At 34.6% G+C, this 26,991-nt stretch overlaps 2 protein-coding genes and 1 non-coding gene across 5 annotated transcripts; 2 read left to right on the top strand and 1 right to left on the bottom strand.

Annotated features, from left to right (window-relative positions):
- Nucleotides 5,423-5,495, top strand: TRNAR-CCG. Its single transcript has one exon. It is a non-coding gene; the product is annotated as a tRNA-Arg (tRNA).
- LOC109708947 lies at nt 6,428-14,344 on the bottom strand. 2 transcript variants are annotated; one of them, XM_020230913.1, is made up of 10 exons: nt 14,109-14,344; nt 13,892-14,006; nt 12,653-13,548; nt 11,757-11,901; nt 10,965-11,618; nt 10,207-10,522; nt 9,937-10,067; nt 8,236-8,996; nt 7,935-8,047; nt 6,428-7,315 (listed from the first exon to the last, which is right to left on the bottom strand). In XM_020230913.1, the coding sequence occupies exons 1-10, from the start codon at nt 14,160-14,162 to the stop codon at nt 7,027-7,029; spliced, it is 3,474 nt and encodes a 1,157-aa protein (XP_020086502.1). In that variant the 5' UTR covers nt 14,163-14,344; the 3' UTR covers nt 6,428-7,026. The 2 variants fall into 2 exon arrangements, with proteins under 2 accessions (XP_020086502.1, XP_020086501.1); XM_020230912.1 differs by having other exon boundaries at nt 10,965-11,901.
- LOC109709440 (carnosine N-methyltransferase) lies at nt 15,907-26,726 on the top strand. Of its 2 annotated transcripts, none has more exons than XM_020231687.1 (18): nt 15,907-16,048; nt 17,084-17,156; nt 17,372-17,415; nt 18,227-18,269; nt 18,459-18,680; nt 19,171-19,308; nt 19,850-19,918; nt 20,188-20,232; nt 20,360-20,439; nt 20,609-20,673; nt 20,983-21,049; nt 21,179-21,292; nt 23,747-23,820; nt 24,525-24,622; nt 24,789-24,848; nt 24,953-25,021; nt 25,297-25,350; nt 26,055-26,726. In XM_020231687.1, exons 1-18 carry the CDS (start codon nt 15,969-15,971, stop codon nt 26,109-26,111), a joined length of 1,452 nt encoding a protein of 483 aa, XP_020087276.1. In that variant the 5' UTR covers nt 15,907-15,968; the 3' UTR covers nt 26,112-26,726. The 2 variants fall into 2 exon arrangements, with proteins under 2 accessions (XP_020087276.1, XP_020087275.1); XM_020231686.1 differs by having other exon boundaries at nt 19,168-19,308.

Below are 26,991 nucleotides of genomic sequence, written 5' to 3'. Positions count from 1 at the left end.
CCGTAAATAATGTTTAACGGTATGAATCATTGATTCGAAAGCTCTATCATCGAAGACGATTTATGAGTACGAGAGCGATCGTACTCATAATAGTATAGTAGCCGGACCCTATATATATATATATATATATATATATTAACAGTTAAAACTCCGGGAAACTAGTGATCGGTTTACTACAGCTTTTTAATACTTTAAATCAAAGGTTTATGAAAGTTATCACATCTAGTTCAGATTGCCTCGGCTAGCAGCTAAACTTTCGGCGTAGTAACTTTTGTTGAACCATCGTGCCTCCGGAGGCACGATGGCCTCGGAGGCACGATAGCCTATCATATGGTCGGATCGATATATATATATATATNAATTTAGATAAAATATGACTATTTAATTTTTAAAATTTATGGTGGCACAGTATGCATTCTCGCAGCCCAGTCCAATCCAAGTGCTTTATTTGGTCTAGAATTAAATTAGGAATATGAGTCTTAGATAATTTGCAATTTTTTTTTTAAAGAGAGAACGGTAACATGCTATCTAACATGCTATCCTTTTTCTTTATTTATTTATTTATTTTATTAGAAAATAATTTAGTTGAAAATATAAAATAACTAGACTGTTTGTAAAGCACATATTTTCATTATTTATTTATTTATTTTATCACAAAATAACTTAGTTGAAAATATGAAATAACTAAACTGCTTGTAAAGCATATATTTTTGCAATTTGTTGCCCGCTTAGCAATAATAACACCATATGAGCTTAATTATTATTAGCAACTGGTATTCGGCTTTGGTACTAATTATAACAGTCCGATCTGCTAGTAATAATAATTCGTTAGGCCCAAACCACCTATCCAAAATACTTACATTCAGTTATTTTAACTAGCGTGCCAGGCCTCATATATTCTAATTAGAATTACTTTTTCATCCGATATGAACAAAGCATATATTATGAGTGTCTAACACGTATAATTTTTGAACTGGTCAAATGGCCTAACTAACTAAGATTTTACCTTTTTCTATGTTATAATCATCTTACTTAACATTTTTATGATACATCTCCAATCCTCTTTGTCACGGAATTAACGGCTTTGTTCGCAAAGTCCGTGCGGCGCCCGCCTTCCTGCTCGAAAATGGACAAGCCTGCTTTTCTGCTTGCTAAGTTAGGACCTCACTCGTCCTAGACTAAATACAAGAGAAATATGAAAAAAGTCCTTTTATTACTTTGAAGTAGAGAGAATACAAATAAGGATTCTGAGTTTAGGGTGGAGGTCACAACTATTTAAAAGCCACTAGCCGCCTATAAAACAAATAGAAAGATACCAAGTGGCACAAAACTATAAGCCAAAAGGAGAGGTTACGAGCTCCCAAGAGTCCTAATAAATAAGTCTTTTAGAAATATAGAAACTCTAAGAGATTTTTTGGTTCCTGCGCCATCAGTCTCGAGATCCACATAGAAGCTTCTAGAAGATTCAGGCAGAACCTCCGACAGATATCCATTTTGAAGTTTGAGTGATTGAAAAGAAAAATCTCGGAAAAAATTTTTGAGTCCTGACATCTTGCTTACCATGCACTCCCCATTCCCAATTATACCTCCAATACTTCTCCTATACATATCCAGCATACCTCATGTGTGCTACTTCTCAAGTTTCTAAGCTTTCCACCAATGCTACAAAAGTTTCAGCGACCACAGCAACATAAACCATCCATAGACTAACCCACATGATCAGCTTCCTTGCGGCGGTGGCGGCCGCGGCCCTCTGCTGGGGCCCAACCGGCACCGAGAGCACCAGAAGAAGAAACCCAAGAGTGAATGCTGCGAGCATCGCGACCGCATAAAACACCGCGAAGAATTTGTAACGCGACGTCGTCGACCTCGGTACGCTGCTACCGCCGCCATGTCCGATGGTCGGAGAGCAGAGAATGCCGCAGGAAGCTATCGTGGATATGGAGATTGCGACTTTGAACATCGCGCCCGTCCTCGGCCTCCATCGACACAGCGGCGTCGGCGGCTGCCGACGTAGGTATTGCTGGTGCTTCTGTCTCTATATTAGACATGTTCAACTTTGGTTGATTTGATTGAATGTGAGATGAAGAGAGAGTTTTGTAAGGAATGACATTTTATAGTACTCAGCTTGTGGAAAAAGCAGTTCCTCCGTTTCCTTTCGGAGATCCGTAAGGGGACAGGAAATAGTTTGTCTCCTAGTTCAAGTGTCAAAAGTCTTAATGATTGATATCCAAAATTTCAAAAAATTTAATTATTTTACATTTTTAAGTAAGTTTGGTTTTAAAAGCAAATGAATGAAGTGAGTAGTATGTAGAGCTAAATCATGCATTTTTTTCCCATCAAAGAAATTTTTTTTTTTTTCACATCAGTCTTATTACTTTTGTATTTTCTTTTTAATGCTAAACATCAAACTAGATTGTTTAAGCATCTGGATAAGATGTAGCATTTCTTACAAAGGAAAAAAAAAAAAAAAAAGAAGTTTGGCTTAGGAAGTCTCTTGGACTTGTACCACCTAGCGAGTTAAAAATCTATCATATGTAAACATGAAAAATTGTAATTATGAAAGTTCAAGTTCATGCCTAGACATCAAGTAGTCGCAAAATGGCAATTGTTATCTCTACTCAGGAGTCAGGATCTAATTCAACTTAGTCGAATTACCTAGTATCTCAAACTATAGACCTGAAATGTTAGAACAAGACATGTCTCTGATAATATGCTAATCATTAATTTTTTTTTACAGCTCTCAAATCTTATTATCATTCGATAATTGACTATTGGAGTGCCGCAGATCTCATTTAACCTGCCAATAAGCTAATTAAAAAGCATGCGACGTGTGGTAACGTAGGACTTTAATCTGAGTTGAACAAAAATAGTAGATCATGTTATGTTGGTTGACTTAAGATAGTCCTGAGCCAAAAGGTCAACGAACAAGACAAAAACGGTAAATGGGTTTGTCCCCCTAAAAGTGGGAGGATGAGGCTGTGGTCTACTGGGCTTGTTCTGCAGTGTTGGGAAAAACATGGGTTAATGGGCCCTTAACATAAGATTTGTAGAGATTATTATATTATTGGCAATATAATGACTTCAAAGCTCAAATAATGCGAAACAAAATTTTCATTTGTAAAATAAAAATATATGATTAGACAAAATTATTCTTATATAAAATAATTGTTACAGCAAAAAAGACTATTTATTATTGGGCTAAAATAAGTCTAACTTTCTGCAGCGTGATAATAAGCCCAAAAGACTAATAAATTGAGTTTAGTGAGGCTAATAAGTTAANAAAAATAAAAAATAAAAAATAAAAAATAAAAAAAAAAAAATTGCGAAGCATCTTATACTTTTATTTAAGATAAAAATGTATAACTGAATAATATTGTTTCTATGTGAAATATTTGTGGCAAAAAAATATTGACTATTTATTATTGGGCTAAAATAGGTCTAACTTTCTGCCGCGTGATAATAAGCCCAAAAGACTAATAAATTGAGTTTAGTGAGGCTAATAAGTTAAGTGGGGCTGCGGTCCATAAGAGGTCTAACGGCAAAAGGCCCAACAATAAATTCCATATCTAGATGGGTTGAGCCAGGTCGAAACCCGCGAGTGCTATGACTGAGTCCTTAAGTATTATAAATACGCTCTTTGTATCAGCACATTTTTTTAATATATATATATTTTTTTAAGAGATAGGTAGCATGCTACCCGCTTAGTTTATTTCATTTAGAAATAAACTTAGCTGGAAATGTGAATCAACTAGGTTTCGAATTTGGGATCTCAGATACCAACCATCAAATCTTTTGCCACTTACTCTAATGGCATGTTTGGTTCATGATTGGAATAGGAGTGGGAAATGGAATTGAATTGCTTTGGAATGGAAAATGAAATGACGAATCATCCAAAAATGTTTCGTTCATTATTGGAATGGAAATTGGAATGAAAATTTAAAATTTTTGAAAGAGGATTTTAATTAAGAGAGAGAAAACTGATGAAGGGAGAGGAGGTAGGTGTTGATGAAAAAGTATTTTGAATAGTATATTTTGGAATGAGCCAATTCGGAATTCAAAGTTGGATTAGATTATAAATGAATTTGGCCATTCCCATTCCGGAGTGGAATGGAAATCGTAATTCGATTCCTATAAAACAAACAGCAATTATCGGAATCAATAAATTCCATTTCAATTTTATAGTTTAAAATAGATGAACCAAACATGCCCTAAGAACGGTCGGTCTCGTGGCCTCGCGGGAGACAAACACAACTCCAGCTGTGGATTAGAAAAGCAGGTGTGGAGGGGGTGACAAAATGACCTACATCACATCACACGAAGACATTCCCTACGCGCTATGGTCGATTATCAACTTTTTATATAGTGTTTTGATAAAAACATACACAACTGATATAAATTATAAATTATTTTAAGTTAACTATTTAATTTTTTAAAACTATAATTTTACAGTCTAATTTTTTTAATTTATTTGATTTGAGTTAGTCAGCGTCACTTTAATTTTAAATTTTAATCTAATTATTTTAATAAATTTATAGTTGTAAGAAATATATAAAATATACTAACTAAATTTGTAATAATAAATAATGTATTCAATTTTTATAGTCAAAGTGCCATTAACTTACTCAAATCAAATAAATTGAAGAATTACTGTAGAATAATTAAAATTTTGAAAGGTTGAATAGTCGAATCGAAATAGTACTTATATTAGATAATTATATACATTTTTACCTAATATTTTGTCCATATAGTACAAATTAAAAGTGCCGAAGCATTACAATTTGGAGACACTGAAATGTAGAATGTTGATAAGAGCTTGAGCACTTGAGGCTTTAGGTTTGATCCGGCTTATGTAGTATATTTGGTTCTGCTGTAGAATATGATTTAATTTAAAAAGTACGATTTTATTGTGACTATATATGATGCGTCATTTCAATTCACACTTATTCAAACCTATAAGTAGCTTTGCTCCAAGGCCTCCGAAATCTTAATGCTATTGTGTGCGACAAAACTAACAAAAAGCTATGCAACTGGAGAGATGTTACTAAAGGAAATTAGAACCCTTTTTTTAAAATTTTTTACTATTTTATTTATTTATTCATCTATTAATTTTTGAGAATCGGAAGATTAAAGCTCAGTAAGTATGTGTTATTCTCATTAGTTCTCATAATCCGAGCTTGTTTGGACACCTTATAATTTTCTTGTGAAGTAATTTACTTTGGTATATGCTTGATAAATTTTAGCACTATAACAATAAGTCCGAAGATCTAAAGATTTGAGCTCTTTTTACCTTAAAAAATTTACAAACTGACCCTCAAAAGATCTTTTCTTTACCACCAAGGGCTCAGCCAAAGAGACCTGAAAGGAAGTTAAAAGAATGAAAATGATTAGGTAATTAATAACAATTTAGAATATGTACTGCGATCGCGTGGCCTAATGGATAAGGCGCTCGCCTCCGGAGCGGGAGATTGTGGGTTCGAGTCCCATCGCGATCGAATTCCGCGTTTTTGCACAAATTTCACGCGAACCCGGGTCACGTATATTAATTCGTGTAGTGCAAATTACTAACCCAAAAGAAACTTCTTATATATTATATATTATACATTTTTCTTGAGAAAACTTCAAATATCTCAATTGTGGTAATGTGGTTTCACTCTTTTTCACTTTAGTACCATATGGTTTAAAGTATATCAAGTTAGTACCATGTAGTTTCGCATTTTCTCACTTTAGTATCTTGTGGTTTAAAATGTATCAAGTTAGTATCCCGTGGTTTCGCACTTTCTCACTTTAGTACCATGTGGTTTAATATTTCATTAAGAGAAAAATAAAACTATAGGGTACTAACTTGATATAAAAATAAAATCATAGAATACTAACTCGATACAAAAATAAAATCATAGAGTACTAACTTAATATACTTTAAAGCACATGGTACTAAAGTGAGAAAGTGCGAAACTATAGGGTACTAACTTGATACACTTTAAACCATAGGGTACTAAAATAAAAAAGTGCAAAACCACATGGGGTTTTTTAAGTTTTCCCTTTTTTTTTATGTTTTGAATTTGTCCCCGGCCTTAATGGGAAACTTGACTCGTGTAATTTTAATCCGAGAGAGGCAGCGTTTGAGAATGTTGACACGTGTAATTTCTTCCTTTATCAATAGTCAAATAACTAGTAGAACATGAGAGGGTCGAATGGTCGATAGTGGACCATATGAACAAAGGGAACGTCCTGGTGTGATGTTAAATTACTAAACTTAACATTACAAAAGACAATCTACTTAAATTAAGCTAAAATTCCTTTGTTAATATTATGGCCCTCAATAAAAAGTGTCTTCTACACATAAGTAATCTATTTGCTAGGCAGTTCTTGCCCAGGAACACATTCAACCTGAGAAGTAAATAAAGAGTTTATCCGACCGCATACATGCCATAAACATCATCTTATTTTATGAAATTAAAGTACGCTGGTTTGCTCCAGAAAAACAAAAAAAATAGAGAAAATAATAATAATCCCGGCATGTACAGAGCGAAAACGCTTGGCAGATTAGATTCTCCTGCGAATACCAAAATTACAGGAGAAAACTACAAATCAACATCTCAATTCATCAAGAAATACAACAATACAGGAAAAGATCTTCCGCGACGACAACAAAGATTCGGATCAGCCGAACCATCTCATTTACCTTCTTGACAATCTACATATGGATAATATATTCCTACCTCAAAGCTCATGAGCTCACGGAATCCACAAAGGCAGACAGAAACTGCATTTGCAAGGTATAGCCCAAGACCATGAAAAAATAAATTGCAGGATGATTCCCTGATGCGATATAATCTGTGAATGAAGAAACTTTATCGGACATCCCAATCAAATAAGCCCCCAAGGGATCAAATCCTCGATTGCAACTGCGTGTCCACTCATCACTATCATTCCCGCCGAAGTATAGTCATTTGGTGCAGAAGCTCAATATAACCTTTTTTGTTAATACGAGAAACATGATAATCGATGCTTGAATAGATAAATTCAAGTGAAAAGACTCTGTGATACGGCTTTTTGCTCTTTGCTTAGTTTGGCGAACCAATTTTGTATTTGTAAAGAAAGACTGTACTGGCTTTTATCCAATGGTGATTTATGATCCCCGTCGATGATTTCTTTGAATGTGAATGGAAGAAGATTAAGCAATGCACTGATAGCTGATATCTGAATAGGGAAGCTCTTTTTCTCATTAGCAGGAGATTCCGTAAAGAGTGACAATTTCTCTCTAAGTTCAACAACTTCACTCTGCTCGAAACCACGCTCATCAATACCAAACCTAGCAAAATAAGCATAGATCATACTGAGATTAGAATATAGATAAGAAGTCAAGTTCGATATGGCAAGTCATCTGTTGCAGTATAAACTGATGAAGAAAATGCCAAAAAACTTATGCATTATTATGTAGACGACTTTTACTCACTGTAGCAAATGTTAGATATTGTACAAAAGGGGTGGAAAAAAAAAATTGCCCGCCTGCTTACAAAGCTCATCAATTCGGCAAAAGCAAAATATCAAGACAATTGGCTCTGTTAATGGGCCTTGATCTGAGTCTCAACATGGCGAGTTAGTAGCCCCATTTAAGCAACAAAAGAATGAAAATAGAAGCATGGAATATGTAGCCCCAGTTAGTAGCCCATTACATATTTCTCTTAATCCTTTTATTTTTTATTTTTATTTTTTTGTTGGGGTTGGGTGGGGGAAGGGGGGTTGGGGAGGGAGGGAGGGAGGGAGCGGGCAGAGAGGTTGGGGGAATATTATTCAAATAGGAATTGTACACGTTAACCAAGTAAAAACCATTTCAATAGATTTTAGCACCATAGCTTACATTATAATGTGGAACTAACAGATATGCGCCGATAAAGAAACAAAGCATACAAGGTTAAGAGGGAGAATACCTTCCCAGCTGACCAACCAGCACAAAAAGAGCAGCTGAAGGGGCCTCAGATCTGCATGAGTCCAAAATCTTCAAAACGCGGACCACAACTTCTTTGTACGTCCAATCCCAACCCTAATTGCAGAAACAAACAATTTGATCATCAGATACATGCGATAACAGATAAAGACTTATAACTAGGAATGTTCCATAAACAGACATGTATAATTAATATTCAAGTAATAAGCATAACAGGAAAGTTTTTTTAAAAAATACTTTAAAAAAAAAAAAAAAAAAACATCAGCTGCAACAAAAGTCCATACCATGTGGAACCCAACAAGCTCAACCAAAGAAACTATATCCATGAGGTAGCAAATGTTCCTCTCAGATAAAGAGTCAGTTGAACTAGCATCAAGGTTTCCATACTCGAGTAAATAGCAATCCTCACCACAGTCAAACTTCATACCCTTTTCTTCACTTGCACAATTCACATCTCCACCTATCATGGGGCATTCTGCAACTTGATAAAATGAAGATGGGCTTGAACCAGCCGCACAATCTTGTAGCTTGTCCAGAAGCAAGCACATAAAGTTACTTACACAATCTGAACCAGTAAAAAAGGGGCACTTCTGACAAGGCATGAAGGTTGCTGAAGTTGACTCAAAACCCAAAGGACTAGCAGATAAAGACTTGTCCCTGCCCTCTAGCCGAGAAACCACCAGCTTTATTGCAGTAATGAGAAAGTCATAGTTGTCCAAAATTAGAAATTTCTCCCCGCATATAGAAGCAAAAACATGGAGGCCCAGCAAAGTCCAAGAAACATAACTTCTATCAGCACGAAGAATTTTGTAGGAAAGTTCTAAAACCAGACTGATTTGGTCAGTTCTAGCACAGATGGAAGCCAATACAGCGCACCCACAAATAAACTGTTCAAATGTAGCAGCTGCAGAAGAAAATGGCCCACTTTCTCCCTCCAAGAACATGAAAACTTTTTTGTGGACAACGAAGTCCTCCAGTAAGTCAATGAGGACGCCTAAAAGACCATCTTCCAAAAATAATAAAAGGGTTTCGCCGCCGTTTATCACTACACACACAAAAAATATAAAAGAAAAATATTGAGCATATTTCAGCCAGTTCAAACCTTAAATGAGTAAGGATCTAAGCAAGAATGTAGTCAAAGTATTTCTGTATTTGTTAAGCAGGTAACCACAAAATGATATTATTGTAATTGTTTCCTGATTTTTGCTGACCCGTAAAACAAAAAAAGGGTAAATTTGGAAATATCAAATAGATTGTCTTATTATAAACTAATAATTTTGTCATAGGGAATACATTTCTTGTTTAGAGTTGTAGAATTTCATTAATCCGTCCCAGTCATTGATGGTTCATCTTCATAGAGACAAAAGAAAAGATGTAATAAGAACAAGAGAAATATATAATAGGCAAATAGGCAGTTTCTTGCTACCTTAGACAGTTCTGCAATTTTAATGATGTCCATTAGTATCTGAAAACTAGCTTAAAGTTATTACAGTATATCTACACCCATGATTTCTAGTTTTGTGTGCAGAACCCATGCCTATTTTATACATATTCATTGTAAGCCTTATGTTTCTACACCTTATATACACCTCAAAGTTAATCATTAACCACACTTCAGTTCCTGATCAAACTTTAACAATTGCCCAGATTTTCCCATGGTAGATGGAAAAGATATAGCAATCTACTCCAATGGCATCATAGAGACCTTAATAGAGATCATTTTTCTATAAATATAAAGTCAACTCAGCAAGAACCAAAGCAACAAATAGAACAACAGAAGTAAAAAATAAATAGCAAACAGTTCCAAAAGCATAGTACCACCACCAGAAGAAGTTCAAGGTGAACCAACTACAAGAACTAGGAATGCAGAAGGGCCATGAGTAATCATCTACCAAGTAAATAATAGCAAAATCATAAAATTCACATAAATAGATATTAAACAGAAAAGACAAGATAATACAACGCAAAATGAAAAGTAGAAGTACCTTTATGAACTTGATTTGCAAAAGAATCAATACAAAGAGAGAAATCTCCATTCACGATGCATTTGGAACTCGACTTAACTATCCCAGATAAGTTGCGGAGTAATAATGAGAATGCGATCGAAGCCTTTTCCCTGTTAAAACCAAGAAAGAGAGCACTCAGATAGAGCGTTGAATACAGGTTTAACGTAAAAAGAAAAAAGATTCAGTAAAGAGTAAGTGATTAATTCAAATAAAAAGAACCTAAAAAATTAATTCCGGAAAATAACTTACTCAGATAGAAGCTCTTTGTCCAACGCTATTTTGTGGATTGCTTCAGCAACAACATTAACTTCTTGGGGAGCAGCATATTCTTGACAATGTATTGTGTCCCAATATCTAGCAATCCTACTTATGTTGCTTTCATTCATGCTTGAGAACATGACAAAGTACTCTTGAGTTCTCTTATTTCCATTATTGCCCCTGCATTGATCGCCTGGCGAATTGATGTTCGGTAAAGGCATTTGCTTAGTAATTTCTGTCTTTCTACCGCAGTCCGAGACCAGGAGATGACTAGTTTGACCATATTCTGAAGCTTTGAAGTTTTCTTCTGTTTCATTTTCAAATATAACATCAGTAAGTGCTTACAAAGATTGCTGGTTCTAAATGCATATATAAAATTTGAATTTCATATACCCCTCGAACGTGCAGCTTGCTGGTTCTAAATGCATATATAAAATTTGAATTTCATATACCCCTCGAACGTGCAGCTTTCTTACCAAAATACTCTCATCTTAGGTAGGGAATTCCTCCAATTCATGGAGAAAGATGTTTTGTATTAGATAAGGTTTGTTGAATAAGGGCATCTTTGAAAGTACAACAGTATATAAGTAAGAAATTAGGTTTCTAAAGGGCATATATGAACATTCAAATTTGGTAATGATGTAAATACAGGAATAATTTTTACAAGTTTGCATATGTAAACTCGTCAAGATAATTATCTTACAACAAAAAGGTCAAGTAATGACGGGAAAAGTTGAGATATTACTTACCACCTTCCAAGTTTCTGGCTACGCGATCAAAAACTCTGTGGCTTACACTTGGAGCAAGTGTTTCATTTGATTTGGTAATAAGTTGAGTCGCATTACTTAATGTATTGCAAATCAGAGATGTACAGTTTTCAACCTTCAATAAATTGGAATTGATTTCTAAATCAATGACATCAAATGTAGGATTGGAATCCATTCTCTCAATTTCAGGCAACTCGATTTCAGGCAAAGTGGGCGAAAGAGGCACTTCCATTGCTCTTCTATACCTTTCCTCATCAGCTTCATCATCCAGATCAAGTAGCTTCATGTAATCCCTACCACGTATCATCTCCTCAAAGCAAAGCAAAGCATTGGATGGTTCTTTCACGAACTCAGCATCTCCTTTTGCTAAAAGATCTTTTAACTCAGAAATTCTGTCCCTTACCTTTAGATGAAAGATATTGTCACTAGAATATGCTCGAACAATAGATTCCAGAGTGTTTTCTATCCTCCTTTTTTTATTTTTGTGCTCCCTGGCATCAGGAATGGAAGATGTCAAGCAGTTGATTCTCACATTTTCTTGATGACTTCTAACCACAATCGGATTCGGGGTGGTTCTACGCACTTCAGAAGAAAACTTGCCAATGGATGATCTCATATTGGAATTCTTTTCTATTTCTGCAGATGAAGTTGCAAGAGAAGCATCTTTTCCCTGTGAGCCCATGAATTCTCTATCAGAAAAGGATGTGGGATAGGAACAGTGTGACTTGATTTTGAGAGAGCCCCCAACAGGAGGATCTAACTCAGATCTAATACCTGAAATTGGTCTCGTACAGCTTCTCCTAGAGAAATGAGGGTCATTATGTTCTTTTGTGGAACCAGAACAGCCAAAAGAACTAGTACGGGATGTCTTCATCAACTGAGCATCTACCAGCTTAGGAGGCAAAAGGCTTCCTTTAAACTGCAAGACAAGGTAAAGTAGTGATTAGTAACCGCCAACAGCTAAAACAATGCAAATCATCTGTCTTCACCGAGAAGCTAAGAATGATCTCAAGGAAAATATGTAAGTCAATAAACTGGCATACTAAATATTTTTGATGCTTTGCGATATAAGGTATCCTCTTTGTTGCAGTTAAAGTATAACATGTTTATTTTAGGGTTAGCTAATAAAGCCCCTGAAGCTTGACTGGGAATTCAATTCCATCCTTGGAGTTCCAAATGCAACAATTTAGTCCCTGAATTTATATGTTGGTTACCAGTTTCCTCCATGAAGTTCCACTTTTAACAACTCACTCCCTGCAGTTCAATCAAATTCCAGTTTCGTCAATCTGAACTACAAGGACAAAATTTATCGCAAAGCCGAACTTCAGGGACTAAATTTGTAGTTAGTCATTTACTTCAGAAATGATGTTTAAAGAAAAGACCAGTAGCATGCAGGCACACAAGGGACCTTGTAACACATAAGTTGTTGACACACACAATCAGTCTTTAAGAAATGTGATATTCTAAAGAAACACAAAAGATGCCCAAGCAATTGCAAAAGGACGAAGAAGAATGCAAACGGAAAAAGCATCCAATATAGACTTGCAATCTTGCATGTTTGATAATTATAAGGAACAAGAATCAGCCAATGAAATCAGCAACTTTACTCTCACAACAATAATATTATCCTTATTCAGTTAGCATGGATTATTAATAAATTGGACACAAACCTTTTCCATGTCGTCAATACCTCCAATGCTGCCAGTGAGGCAATTGTCAAGCATGTTGAACCGGCACAACAACTGCACAAAATCCTGCTTTACAAGGTGAAGCTCTTGCCTGATCAAATGGTTTCTAGCTTTCTCTAGATTTGCCATTTCCGTCAAGTGTTTCTTTTGCTCTTTTTTCCGCTTGAGTTTCTCCTTTAGATGCTTTATATCAGCACTTTCTGTAACCATGTCACTATACATCCTCTTTCTCCCAGAAGACAGATCATTTTTTCTTTTATTTTGTAAATCTTCATTCCTTTTCTTTTCCACCTCCAACTTTTTGCACAAATCATCTGCACGGGTCTTCTCTTTGTTTGCCTTTTTTCTTTCAATTTCCACAAGTTTCCTATACTCCTCAACTCTTGACCTCTCTGACTTGGCCCGCTCCTTTTCTATCTTTTCATTCGACTCTTCTAACCTGCGAATATCGACAAGTAACTGCTCTCTCACTTCATTAGCTTCACTCTTTATGTTTTCTAAAGTAGCCCTCAATTCGTTAGCTATTTTCTTCTCTTTTTCTGCAAGTTTTCTTTCTTCTTCAGCCTTAGTCTTTTCCATCTTTAGTAGCCTCCATGCTTCTGCAGCCTTTTTCTTCTCTTCTGTGGCCTTCTTTTTTTCTGAAGCACTTTGTTTTTTCTCTTCCTTCAAAAGCTCTTTTAGTTTGTTGATTTCTGCCTCCAAATCTTTGTCGGCCCTCCTACATCTTTCAGTACTGGCGAGCGAAGAATTTTGTGCTTTCAATTCATCAATTTGTGCCTTCAATTCATCAATTTCCTTCTCCATCTTATTTCTTATACTGGACTCTTTTTCATTCTCTTCTTTTGCTTGATCAGCTTGCGTCCGCTCCTCCTCGCAAGCTAACCATCATTACAAAAAAAATAATAATAATAAAGAAGGGACTCTTAGAGGATAAACTATTAAGCAACAGAAAGAGTGGAAATCCGTAGCATAACAAGAAGCAGATAATTATGGCATATCACAAGCTAATCAGCATAGCATTCAATCACATAAGTCTTATCTTAAGCTTAAAAAACACAAGAAAATGGAAATAAAATTTGCAGTTTGTGCTATTGGAACAGCAAATTTCTAGATAGACATTATTAGAGGAGTAATCTACAATAAACAAAAATAACAACAACAATGACAATAATAATCTATGAACATATAAATAGAGTAATGGTTGATGATTCTAATACTTACCCTTCTTGAGATTTTGGTTCTCACTTTGAAGCTTATCGATCTGATACTCCAAGAGCTTCACAGCTTGCGAGAGAGCATTCCTCTTCTCCTTCAGCTTCTGATACCTCTTCTCCACCTGATAAATCGCAAAAAAAAATCATAAAAATACGTTAGAAAACGCCAAAAAACCCAGAAAAATAAATGAAAAATAGAAAACAGGAGAGACGGAGAGCGAAACCTCCGCACAGCAAGGGTTGGCGGAAACAGATTCTAAGACCACGTCGGCCGCCATTGGAGAGAGGAGAGAGAGCTCGGAGAGAAGGAGGAGGAGGAGGAGGGTTAGGGTTTGGGGGAGAGGAGATCGGGGGTCTAGGGTTTTGTGGCGGTGACGAGACGCCGCCTCGGAGCGGCGAAACACAAGCTCGACGAAGAGGGAGGAGGAGGATTTACTTAAACCCTCGACTCTTTCCCAAACGTGTGCGTTCGCACGTATGGTTTCCGATGAGTAATTATTTACACTACGATCGATTTGCCACGTCACCGTGGACCGAACAAAATTACTACAAGTTTGTAGCCTAGTCCAATGATTTTTTTTTTTTTTCCCCGTGGTAGAAATTAACAAGGCTCACCTGGATTTTAATTTAAATTAATTTTAGCTAGTTGGATTACAATATTATTAAATTTTAGCTTTTTTTTGCTTTTTATTTTTAGCCTTCAGTGGACTATTAACTTCTTCGTATTTACGAAATTATTAAATTTTATATACTTTCATATATTAAATTTTTATTAATAGAATAATTTGAATAAATATAATAAACTATTAATTTTCGATTATTACTGTATAGAAGCAGTGCGACACCAGAATAGAATCATTTTACTTTACAAAATAGTAATTATCTAAATTTTTCTTTGTCCTCTTCCTATATATAAATATATATATATTGTGGACTCCTCATCACCATCGCCTATTTTATTTTAATTTTCAATTTAAAAAATTTAATAAATTTAAAATTATTGGTAAAAATAAATATATGAATATATATACTATCAATAACACCAAATTATTGGTGTTATTAATTTTTTAGCTTTGAATTGAAAAATTTGCGGTTAGAATCCTCCGAAGGTTGAGTGGATGATTTGTTAAATAGTATAATCTAACGGGTAAAAATAATCAAAGGGTTAAATCTAACAGTGAAAAACTTGATAACACCAAGCCCTTGGTGTTATTGATAGTATCCGAGCCGGACTATATATATATATATATATATATATATATATATAGATATAGATATTAGAGAGAAATTGGGTGTCTCAATTTCTTTTCTTTTTGAATTTCTCTCCAATATCTCTTTTTCCTTTTATTTTAACCACCGATCAAGTTTGATGGGTGGTTAGAAAATTATGAGCACAAGGGCTGTCGTGCTTCTAATAGCACAGTAACCCTACTCTCTCTCTCTCTCTCTATATATATATATATAAATTATTCATCATTTTCAATCGGTTCCTAACACATCAAAATTCTAAATTTATTTCTCAATCTTTTAATTTGTTCATTTGTATTGGTTAACGATATTTTGACTTCAAAAGATAAACTAATTATTTAATTTAATAAATTTATCTAGCATTATACTATATAAAGTATTGTAGCTTAATATGATAAACATTAAATTTAAAAATTTAAATCAAAATACTATTGACCCACTCAAATCAAACAAATAAAAGATTGAATACTAAAAGCAAAATTTCAAAAGATTGAATTGGAAACTCAAAAGAATATATATTTTAAGTATGTTCTATATAATTATTTGAATTCAAATTTAGATAGATTATCAAAATTATCATTGCAACCTAAAAGTTAAAAAAAAGATACGGATAGAAGGCCTACTGATGACGTGGTGGACTCGTTCCACCCAGCATCTCATTCGGCAATCTAGATGTCAGATGATAATTGGTCCGGTCTACAGATGACGTGGGACACGAAGTCTACGAATACATTTCCAGTTCACAAGTAAATCATCGGCTTCAAATCTCCACCTCGGCCCTCCGACGCCCCCGAAGCGGTAAAACGGAGCCAAAAAGAAAAGGGAAAAAGAAAGAAATGGGGGAGCGGCGCTACAGCGAGCTCGAACAAGCCCTCGAGATCAAATCCCTTCGCCGAATCATCAGCGCCTATCTCAAGTATCCCCCACAATCCCCTCATCTACAATTTCCTCTATTATTTCATAATTTTTTATTTTTTTTTCCCTTTTTTCCCCTTTTTTCTACTTAATTCGATCATTAAATCGTGTGACCTGTGGTCCTCTATCGATTTTTTTCATTTTTTGAGTATTTTTGGCGATTTACTTGCCTATATTCATCGGTTTTTTGATTCAATTGATGTTATGTTCACTTAGATCGTCTTTTTCCGATCGGGGCCATGTGAAAAACCGCTCTCTAACCACTATTAGGCTAGCATTCTTCGATTAGTGACAAGTATACTGGGTATGATGTTATAGTGTGATTTGGAACCAATGAGGCATGGCTCATTCAAATAGCTATAATTTGCCATAGAACAATTGCTTTGTTAGCTGATAATGGCGTGAAGTAATTGGTATTTTCAAATTGACTAAGTATCTATAATTTGTTTTGCTTTTTTAATTTTACTTTGCGGTTAGGAAAGTACATATCTTATTGTTTCAAGTAATCTGAGTGTCAGTTGGCGTGCTATTTTTGTTGATTCTACTATCCCGAATGATGCAATTGTAATTTTCAGTAGATTGGTCTATTGTTTGTGTCGATGACACTGCAACTGTCAAGGGATGTGATGTGACTCCTATTTCTTACTTGAGCTGGCCAACATTTTTTATTTCTTGTATTATTTATCTTCCACAAACCTTTCCACTTCGGACGGTTTAAATTTTTACTGTCCAAGTTTTTATTATACTTGCTTTGTTTCCTCTGATTACAAAAGCCTACTCAATCATATTATTTTTTTTAAAGAAGTAGCAAACATCACTTGCTAAGATCAAAATGAAGCTAACAATATTCGATAAATCTGAAGGTTCTCTTCATCTATTATTAGTTTCATAACAATATATGACAGAATCAATATGAACCTTCTCCTTACCTGTTATTGGTTTCAGAAATGTGACATATATTACTTGTGAGACTTACCTTTTCAATACCTAGCCTCACTGATTCTGTTATGCATGATTATTGCAAAATCTCTGTTAGTTATCCAGATGCTGCAGAAGAGGATGTCAGAAGATATGAAAGATCCTTCAGAAAGCTTTCACCCACCCATAAGGTGACATTTTGCTTGTTATTAATGTCTGCTTACTGTCTATTTCTGTCATAGATCCCTTCTGATTAGGTCTAGATTTGCCGCCATATGAATTTGCAGATAGTCTAGATACAGTTGTCTTATTTGATTATGCACAACTTGTAGCTTTTCGAGAATTTCTATTCAATGCTTATTATTACATTAGTTCACTGGTATATTTATTTTTCACGCTTGTGCAGGCACTTCTTTCTTATCTTCCCTTAAAATTCCAGAGAATTAGGCGGTAAGTATATATTCAAACCTTCCTTCCTTGTGAGAGTAACTTATATGATGGTTACAACTTAATGTTATATTGGTGTTAATTACTTTAGAATTGGCTGTTGAGATTTATAAGTGGGCAATGGAATTTGCTCGCATTTTTATGTCAGGATGCTGATATAATGTACTCTCGGTATTGAGCTTCTAGGCCGTTAAAGCAGAAAACAAATATTAACTGAAGTAAACATTGTAGTGGTGCCTTGTTCGAAGTCATTTGAGATTTGTTCCACCACGAGAAGCTTCATCTTTTCAATTTGTCAAAAATTGGCTTCTGCTTCTTAAGTAGGGAAACTATTTCAGAGATCAGGCCGGACCGACTTGGGCAGTAGTAAGCGAATTGATTGAATAAACTGTCCCATAGTGAGTAGCATATGATGCTTTTCAAATTATCAATAAATCTGGTATTTAGTAAGTGGCTTTTGATTTTTGAATTCTGAGCGGAGCATGAGAGATGGGCATGCTAGCCTGCTGCCTACCATCACATCATTTATATTTTTGGTTAATTGTGACACTGACGGAGACAATTATCTTGGTATTTGTGGATTTATGATCCACAAATCCCCATATATATATATATATATATGCTCATCTAAGCAAGTTTTTATGTGTTGCACAGTAAGAGTAGATGGTCGAAATAGCACTTACGTAGCGATATGCTTTTGTGATAAAAATGACTGGAAACTTGCAACCTCTTGATTCAGAATATCTGTGCCTAAACATGCAAGATGTTGATTGTCAAGTTGGAAACTATTCTGAACTACTCTTTGACTTTGCAGGTGTATATCTGTGAATTCATATTTTATCATGAGCATGCTTCAGGTATATTTTCTTCTCAGTAAGTTATATTTGTGAACTATTTTATATATCCTCTGTCTGAGAGCTATTATATACCAGTTGGTTGTTCTCATGGTACACAAACCTTTAAATGTTATATAAGTAATCAATAATAGAATTTGGATAAAATGTGAAATTCTTCATGCTTGGCTGCTCTAACAAAGATTTGTGCAGGCATTTGAACCCCCTCTTGACATGAGCATTGATATTGATGAAGATGAACATCTAGAGAATACCGCTGAACATTATCATCCAGAAATTCCTCGTTCATCAGAGAGGAGTAATTGGTCAAGGCACTCTGAGTCTATCACTGAAAGCAATTCTTTAATTCCCGAGCCATCTACTTTTCGTGGAGAAAACAGTCTACCTCGAGATGACATGAGAAGTGATGATAAGGTCTTGTACTTGGAACCTTATATTACAATTAAGGGTAAAATGAATATCCTTGTACTGTTCAGATTTAGTCCTTAGACTATGTCATATATTGCTATATTGCAATATCATTGCTAACTGTGCTAACTGTGAAAAAAAGAATATAAGTTTTTTCTAGCAAAATGACTATTTTATTCCTTCTATAAAATGACTTCTTGTTTTATATTGTGTACAACAAGTCATTTTCTTGAAATAGTCTCGTGCAGTTAGATTTCCTTTAGCAATCAGGGATGGGATTGCACAATATGAGAAAGTTCAGGTATTAATATGTTTAAGTGAAAAGCAGGGACTACCCAATCTTGGGTTAGTACAGGGACTCTCCGTATGTTTTACCCACAATCAAGGTGTAGAATTTTACGCTACTTATTTCTAGAAAGGATGCTGACTACAGCACCTTTCAGGAACTCTTATTTAGGCTTTTTATTAGAGATTTGACTTCTGTAGATAACAGCAGGAGCTGAACGGCAATGCAATTATGGATGGTGCTACCATCTCCCATGCTCAGAAGAAATCTTGTGGCAGTGACAAAGATAGTGTTGGAGTTGCTGCTGTTCCGGCTGCCCACTGTTGTGGCTCTTCTTCTAATGGAAATGTGAGACTATTATCTCCTTGTTTTAATATCTTTTTTCTCCTCACATTATATTTTCTTGTAAAATTTCAAGTATATTATCTATGTACAAAGGATTTAAGTGCCCATCAGCACGATTCGTGCCCATTGTATCATACCGTACTAACAAGATATCGGTAGATAAAACCTCTATGCCGATGGCCAAGCTCAAAACCCTCTTTCCTTTGAAATTAGCAAGTATTTACATCAATAAAGCTCGAAAGATTTGATAATGATGTATACTAGGCAATTAGAATATATTGGTGCCAAAGAAAACATATATTTTATGCCATAAACTATTTTAGAGTGCTGTTCAAGACAACTTGCTTTGAACTTTCAATTCTGCTAGCTTATAGTGGATTAAATTAGTGCTTTATTATGGGATTCACAGGTCTTCTTCAGTGCAGGTAAAACTTCTTTGTATTATCGTCTTCTAATTTATATTGTTATTTTGCCCTTTTGACTTCCCCACATTTTTTTGGGTTCAAGCCTATTGTGTGTTTCTAACCTTAAAGCTGTGTATAAGGTTAATTCATCACGTGATTGGATGGATCCATCTTCGCAGTTGAATGTCCCTCCAGTGGATGTTGACAAGGTACTGGTTTTCTACACAGCATTACTATTCAGTCATGAAATTCCTTAGTGAATATTTTGTTTATAAGAGTCCACAAATTTTTAGAATTCACTCAACTCGAAACTGAAAGACATAACTGAAATAATAATTTTGCCATCAAAACCTTCTATAACACAAAATTCTCAAACCATAGTTTTTGAAAAGTTAAAACTGTTTGCCAATCTTCGCTGAACCTCGTTTTGGCATTATTTTTTATACTTTTTCATTCTTCGATTCTATTTTTATGTCAGGTTAGATGTATCATACGAAACATTGTGAGAGATTGGGCACAGGAGGTATTTGTTCGTCTTACAATAATTATGGCGTGAAATATTCTTCTTAAAGACTTGCAAATTTCTTGTCTTTTGGTAAGCATGTGTAAATAATAGAATTTCTCCCTTTTTTTGTTTCCTGTTTCCACAGGGTCAAAAGGAACGTGACCAGTGTTATAAGCCCATTCTTGAGGAGCTTAATCACCATTTTCCAGATCGACGGGAGCAAAGGTTTACTCTTTCTGCCAGTGGCCATCGTTAATTGACAAGACGTAGTTCTTTTGGCACATTTTCTTTAGTACATATAGAGCCTTGAAGTCTTTTTGCTTAATCTAGTATTTACGCATACCTTATTAGTTATTAATTAGAAAAAGTTTATTCTTTGTATTGAACTTTATAGCCCCCCTTCTTGTTTAGTTCCTGGTGCTGGATTGGGACGACTGGCTCTGGAGATCTCTTGTCTTGGTATGCAAAAAATATTGAAGAACATTTTCTTTTTGGGTTCTTCTCATTGCAAAGTTGTTCAAATATCCTTACAGAGTCAGTAGTTGTGTGCTTGCCCCTAGAAAATGTATTTATATCCATTTGCACCCTTGCTTTACACAAAATCAGTTTTGCATTAGTACCCCAGCGAGGGCGCACACAAATCCAAACATTGTGGGGACATTTGTATAACTTCCCATATTTGCATGGGCGTATATGTGCAAAAACCCTTATTTTTTACCTTACAGTTTTGCTGCTCAAACGGTCACTGCTCTTTGCCTCATTGTGCAGGTTTTGTGAGCCAGGGAAATGAGTTTTCATATTATATGATGATCTGCTCCAGTTTCATTCTGAACCAGTAAGTGATTGATCATAAGAATTAATTTGAGTTATCCTATATTACCTTAAAATGCTAGAGTTTTTATCTATCTGCGTTTGTTTTTTCGTTTTGATATGCATTTTTATTGTTGGTAATTTCATCTCTCAGCACCCAAGAGGCATATGAGTGGACAATTTATCCGTGGATTCATAGCAATTGTAATTCTCTTTCTGACAATGACCAACTTCGACCTGTTTCTTTTCCAGATGTTCATCCAGCAAGGTACCTTTTGCCTTCTGTTGCAATCATTTTGGTGCTATAACTTGCTCATTTTTTTCTTTTTTTATTGTTAAAAAGAATAATTTCTCATTTTTTGCACAAAAGAAAAAAAAAAAAGAATAGTTTCTTATTAAGGATCATAATTTTTAGCTTAAACCTGTTGTCTCGCTGAGTTATTCCATGTAGGGCCTATTCAAGCTCAAAGGTTCTTGCGATCCATTGGCAGATATGTGGAAATTTTTGTTCTTTTATATTAACCATCACAAACAACATTCACACTTCTTCATGAGTTTTTCCTTGTGGATCTTTTAACCTGTTTGTTTTTGGTCAAAGGGCACTCTTTTTGTATGTGAGTTATGTGAATCCTGTTTATAGGCAAGCACATACATATTTCCACCATCATGTGTGATCGACAGTAAGAAAGAACAAACTTAGGCCTTTAGCCTATAATTATCATTACTTGAGTTGAAAGCTTTCTTGAAGTTTTCCCAAATCACTGCAAGGGAGCTCGAAATGACAAACAACTTTCTCAGAAGCATAATTGAACTTTTAGGCAGCGCATTTCCTTTTCATTGCAAGTGTTTGATAATTCTGAAGTGAATTCCATCCTGATTTTGTGGAAAATCTTAGCCATCAGTAATTGGAAATGTGAGACCCCAGGATTTGGAATAGTCCTATCTATAAGGTATAATAGGACTAATACCTCTTAACCCGGCTATAGCATTTTAGGCGATGGCCAGGCTCAAGAAGTTAAGAAGGTTAAGTGTGCTAGTATTAGAGTAGTTTTAGGATGGGTAATCCCCAGGGAAGTGGAGTGTTACAGAAAATATGAGAGGAACATAATTTTGTATACTGTTATGGAAATTGCAAAATGATTACATTATGGGTGTGTTTGGTTCGAAATCGGAATTGGTATTGAAATCGGAATGAGAATAAGTTGGAAACGGAATTGGAATGATTCATTACCTCATTCTGTTTGGTTCACCACCTGAATCGGAATCGGAATGAGTCATTCTCATCATCGATGTTTGATTCAGATAGATATTAGAAATATAATTAAATTAATATGCCAATTTTATCTTGATAATATATTAGTTTAAATTCAAACTGAAAATTAAATATTAAAAATTTACGTCAAAATTTTAAAACGATGTCAAAATTTTAAATATATTTTTTTAAAATGTTAGAAATTGAACGGATAATTCAAAATATAAAACTAAATTTCAATTTATTCAAATTCAAACTTAAAATTATAATTTAAATTTTAATTTGAATCCATAAATTTAATTTAAATTTAAAATAAAATTTGAATAAACTTCATATAAATTAAAATTTAATTTAAATTCAAATTTATAAATTAGATTCAAAATGCTTGATTGAATTTTAATTTTTAATTTAAGTTCAAATTAAAATTTAAATTTATAAATATAATTTTTAAACTTAAACTTATATTTTAATTAAAAAATAAGCTTAAAAAAATTAAATTTAATCCGAACAAATCCATTCCGTCCGGATTCAATTTTCAACCCGGCATCCTAAATCGGATTGGAAAAAAGGGTAATTAGGGGCATTCTCATTCACCCGGAAATCGGAATCGGAATGGAAATCCCCCATACCAAACACGGACAAATGGATTCGTCTATTCCGGTTCCGATTCCATGGTGAAAAATGGGCAAACCAAACACGCCCTATAATTTTACACGGTCTCTAATACATTATTTGATGTTGGCCGTTGTGAATCTTGATTTGTGCTGGCTTCTAGAGCTACTTCTCTTTTCTACAAAGCAGAAGCTTTTGTAAACCACGCATTTATATTAACAAATAATCTAGAGCTTTTGCTATGGCAGAAAGTTAACTCTAGCTTTTCGGTTCAAAGTGCAAAAGCTCTATTTTGAAGCTTTTATTTCTTCTGCAACAAGAAGCAATCCTGGAGATCATGATTAGAAAGCCATCAGTGCTTCTTGAACATCTCTCTATAGAAAATTTAGCCCGGCAAAAACAGGCCCTAAGTATGCTGTTGGCTTTTTACCATGCATTGACTGGGAAAATAAGTGATTCTTTGCTATAGAAAAGTAACAATGATATTTCATTTATGCTTGGAAGTGCCTAAAGCCCAGTGGAAGTTGCTTAATGAATGGTTAACAATACATATGTTCTTTATTTGTTTACAATGTGGAAAATAATTGATACTAGTTGAATCTTTTCCTTTTAGTTTGATCAATTCATGTTGATTTTTGACATTATGTTTAGTGTAGGTAAAGTTTGACATCCATGTAGTTGCCAATCAGTTTAAATGGCAGGTCGAGTTAGTGTTCTCACTCTGCTCTGTTACTACTTGTTCATCTTTTCCATCATTTCTATGTGTTATTTCACATATTACTTTTCTTGGCTTCTTTTATAACTGTTGTTTCACATGATTAACTCATTCTCTACCAATATTTCTTATGTTATCAACAGCGCAGGAATCACCGATGGCTTTTCAATGTGTGGTGGTGATTTTGTGGAAGTCTATAATGATGAAAGCCAAGAAGGTAAAAACTATTCCTTATACGGCATAGATAGCCAACTTCGTCTCATAGAAAATGAACGTTATATCAATATTCTCCAAGTAGGAAAATGTACGATCTGCACATATTTTTAAACTTTGGCATTACTTGGAGTACGTTTATTCTAGCATTACAGATAAAAATCATCTCACCTTCGTCTCTTCGGTCTTTGATTTTTTAGGTAAAAATGAACGGACCTTACTTGAACTATAGTGCATTTTGAAATGAGCACCTCAAGTATAGAACTTTCTTATTTTACTACCTAGCCATAGTGTTTGATTAAGTACTTCTCCATCAAGTTATAACTGTACTTCACTTTTTTAAAACATAATATTCTGTAACTTTATAGAATATTCTGTTACTTGAAAAAATATTCTGTAATTTCCTAATCAAAACTAACAAATTCTAACGAAATTTCCTGAAATTAGAAGTAATGAAGAGTTTGGTAGGAAAACCAAAATTACTAATGTTTGGCTAGAATTTTCAAAATAAGCTAACATTTTCTTCTTGAATTAAATTGTGCTATTCAACAGTCTCATTGCGCCTTACAAGCACGAAAATATAGGAGTAACTTTGCTCTCCTTTATCCAATTTCTCTATGAATGGTGTTTTTTAGGTTTGCTTACTATATGTGTAACCTAGATATACTTAACTCTTTCAATGCCCTTTACATTTTCTATTTATTGCAGCTTCTTGGGATTCTGTTGTGACTTGCTTCTTCCTGGATACAGCACATAACATTGTTGAATACATTGAGATCATATCAAAAATTCTCAAAGATGGCGGAGTAGGTTTTCTCATAACTATTTTTAACAGTATTTACATTTTGTGTAGCGCTCTTTTTGTTGCTACATGATTGTTTATCTCAATTTGTTTTGCAATTCAAATACATCTCAAATAAAGTTTCTGCTGTACGTCTGTGAAGCTTCTGATCAATGTTTTCGAATAAGCAGGTTTGGATAAACTTGGGTCCTCTTCTCTATCATTTTGCTGACTCCTATGGGCCAGAAGATGTATGTTATTTTAGAATTATATATTAATATACCCCGACTTAGAACGGATTAATTCCTTTTCTTCTTCTTTTTTTAAGAGAGGAAATGTGTCCAATATCATGCAGGAGATGTCAATTGAACTTAGTCTGGAAGACGTGAAAAAGGTAGCTTATCACTATGGATTTGAAATGGAGGTAAATGCCGTACTCTTAATATTACACAAGTCATGAGGCTTTTTTCAAATTGGAACTATTTTTTTTGTCCCTTATCTGCAACTTTGTTCCACTTTTTTTTTCCCCAATTTTGACTAGTACATCTTTTTATGGACCAAAATGTCCCTGACTGAAAATTCTGATGCATATATTCATCACATGGAGTCTATGAAGGAAAATGTGGTTGGAAAAATGGGCCAACTTATTTGTAGCAAAATTATTCATGTGGTTTCGTGACCTTGTTTTACGTGTTACAGATGGAGAAAATGATAGAAACAACTTACACTGCGAATATGCGATCGATGATGCAAGTAAGCTCTCTTAAGCTCTCTTAGATATCTCTAACTATAATTTCTGATTTTCTCAATATAATGTAAATCATTTGGTTTTTTTGGATTCAAATTATCTTAGGCCAGTTAGCATCTCGTGCATTGCTCAGATTTTTGGCTAGTAACATTATGACGTTAATATTCTCAGTCATTATCCTGTGCACCCCATGCTACTGTTGGTTGCATGCCAGGCTTCTATCTGAAGGAACTTTTGGCTAGATTACAAAATTCACCATCCATGCACTTTTGCTGCTATCTTAATTACGCCCCTGCAATTTTTATCGTTTCAATTCTCGTAGGTTGATTCAGGACTTTACAAATGCGCTGACAGATGATTTTATAACTAAATAGAAAAAAAATCACATAAATTGATTACATTGTCAAATAATCTGCAAATTTCAGTAGCTGTAATGGAGATCTCTTTCTTTTTTGTTTATTTCTCAACCTGCGACTTAGATGTTCAGTTGTAAAATCCGCATTATATGTGATATGTTCTTGTGATTTTTTATTCGACTTTTGGACAAGATGACAGTAAGGCGCAATGTTGAGATTGAAGCCAATTAAAAAGGGATGATTGAGAAAGGGGGGAAAATGCTGGGGTTATATTTATCATACAGCTTGTAAAAGATTCAGAATCATATAATGAATAGTCAGCATATACTTATACCCTTATTGTTGGATTGCAGAACCGATACAATGCTGCATTCTGGACAATGAGGAAGAAACCCCAATCAAGAAGTTAAAAAAAGCTTTTTCTGAAGGTACAAGTACTCGGATTTGGCGAGCATTTACAGCAATTTTTTTAAAAAAAACAAGAAGAAGAAAAAACTGGTCACAGGGTAATGTCGGCAGGATGAGTTTTCATAGAAAGTCTTACCAGTTGCTTTGTCCTGAGGAATTTGTCGACATGGTAATCGCATAGTTATTAATTTAATTGTTAGCAGAGTTCAGGTTAGTAGGGATTATATCGGTCGGAGGGAAGTCATTTAATTATCATTAGCTGCTGCATTTCTTTTTTTTCTAAGAGGTCGAGTTTCTGAATTTTATGAATAGAGTTTTGTCGACTGCGAGAGCAGCCGGCAATTCGAATGGGTCGACCGAGTCCATTGGGCCGTCAGGCTGGCATGAAGGGCTAAGATTGGGCTTACTTTTGTCCGACCCAAATGTGATCTGGCCTAAAATGATTGTGTAATAGTTTGTTGTGCTAGATATGTATATTTGGTCGTATATTAAACATGGAAGTTAAAATTTTATTTTGTTATGGATATTTTAAGGCCTTTTTGGCCTTGGTAGCGGCATTCTCCTTTCCAGGCTTAGACTGTTGTCGCTTTTTTTTAGAAAATAGTAATTATATGTAATATGTAATTTGAAAGATTGGCAGGGAGACTTGTTGTCATCATCATCGGTGGCTGGCAATACATTTTGGCCATATGAAGAAGGATGATAACTTGTTTAAATAAAGAATTTGAAATTAAAAAAAAAAATTTCTAATTTCTATTTTTTTGAATGTGAGGATTGCATGCACCCACCTTCTCTTCTTATACTATTTTATGTATTATTTGAAAAAATAAAAACAAATGACGGTCGCGCTCACCAAATGTGGCCTTTAATTTTTATCCCTCC

Source organism: Ananas comosus, linkage group 4, assembly GCF_001540865.1.
Source record: "Ananas comosus cultivar F153 linkage group 4, ASM154086v1, whole genome shotgun sequence".
Taxonomy (NCBI): Eukaryota; Viridiplantae; Streptophyta; class Magnoliopsida; order Poales; family Bromeliaceae; genus Ananas; species Ananas comosus.
The sequence above is the reverse complement of the archived record's forward strand: the minus strand, read 5'-3'. Positions and strand labels throughout refer to the sequence as shown.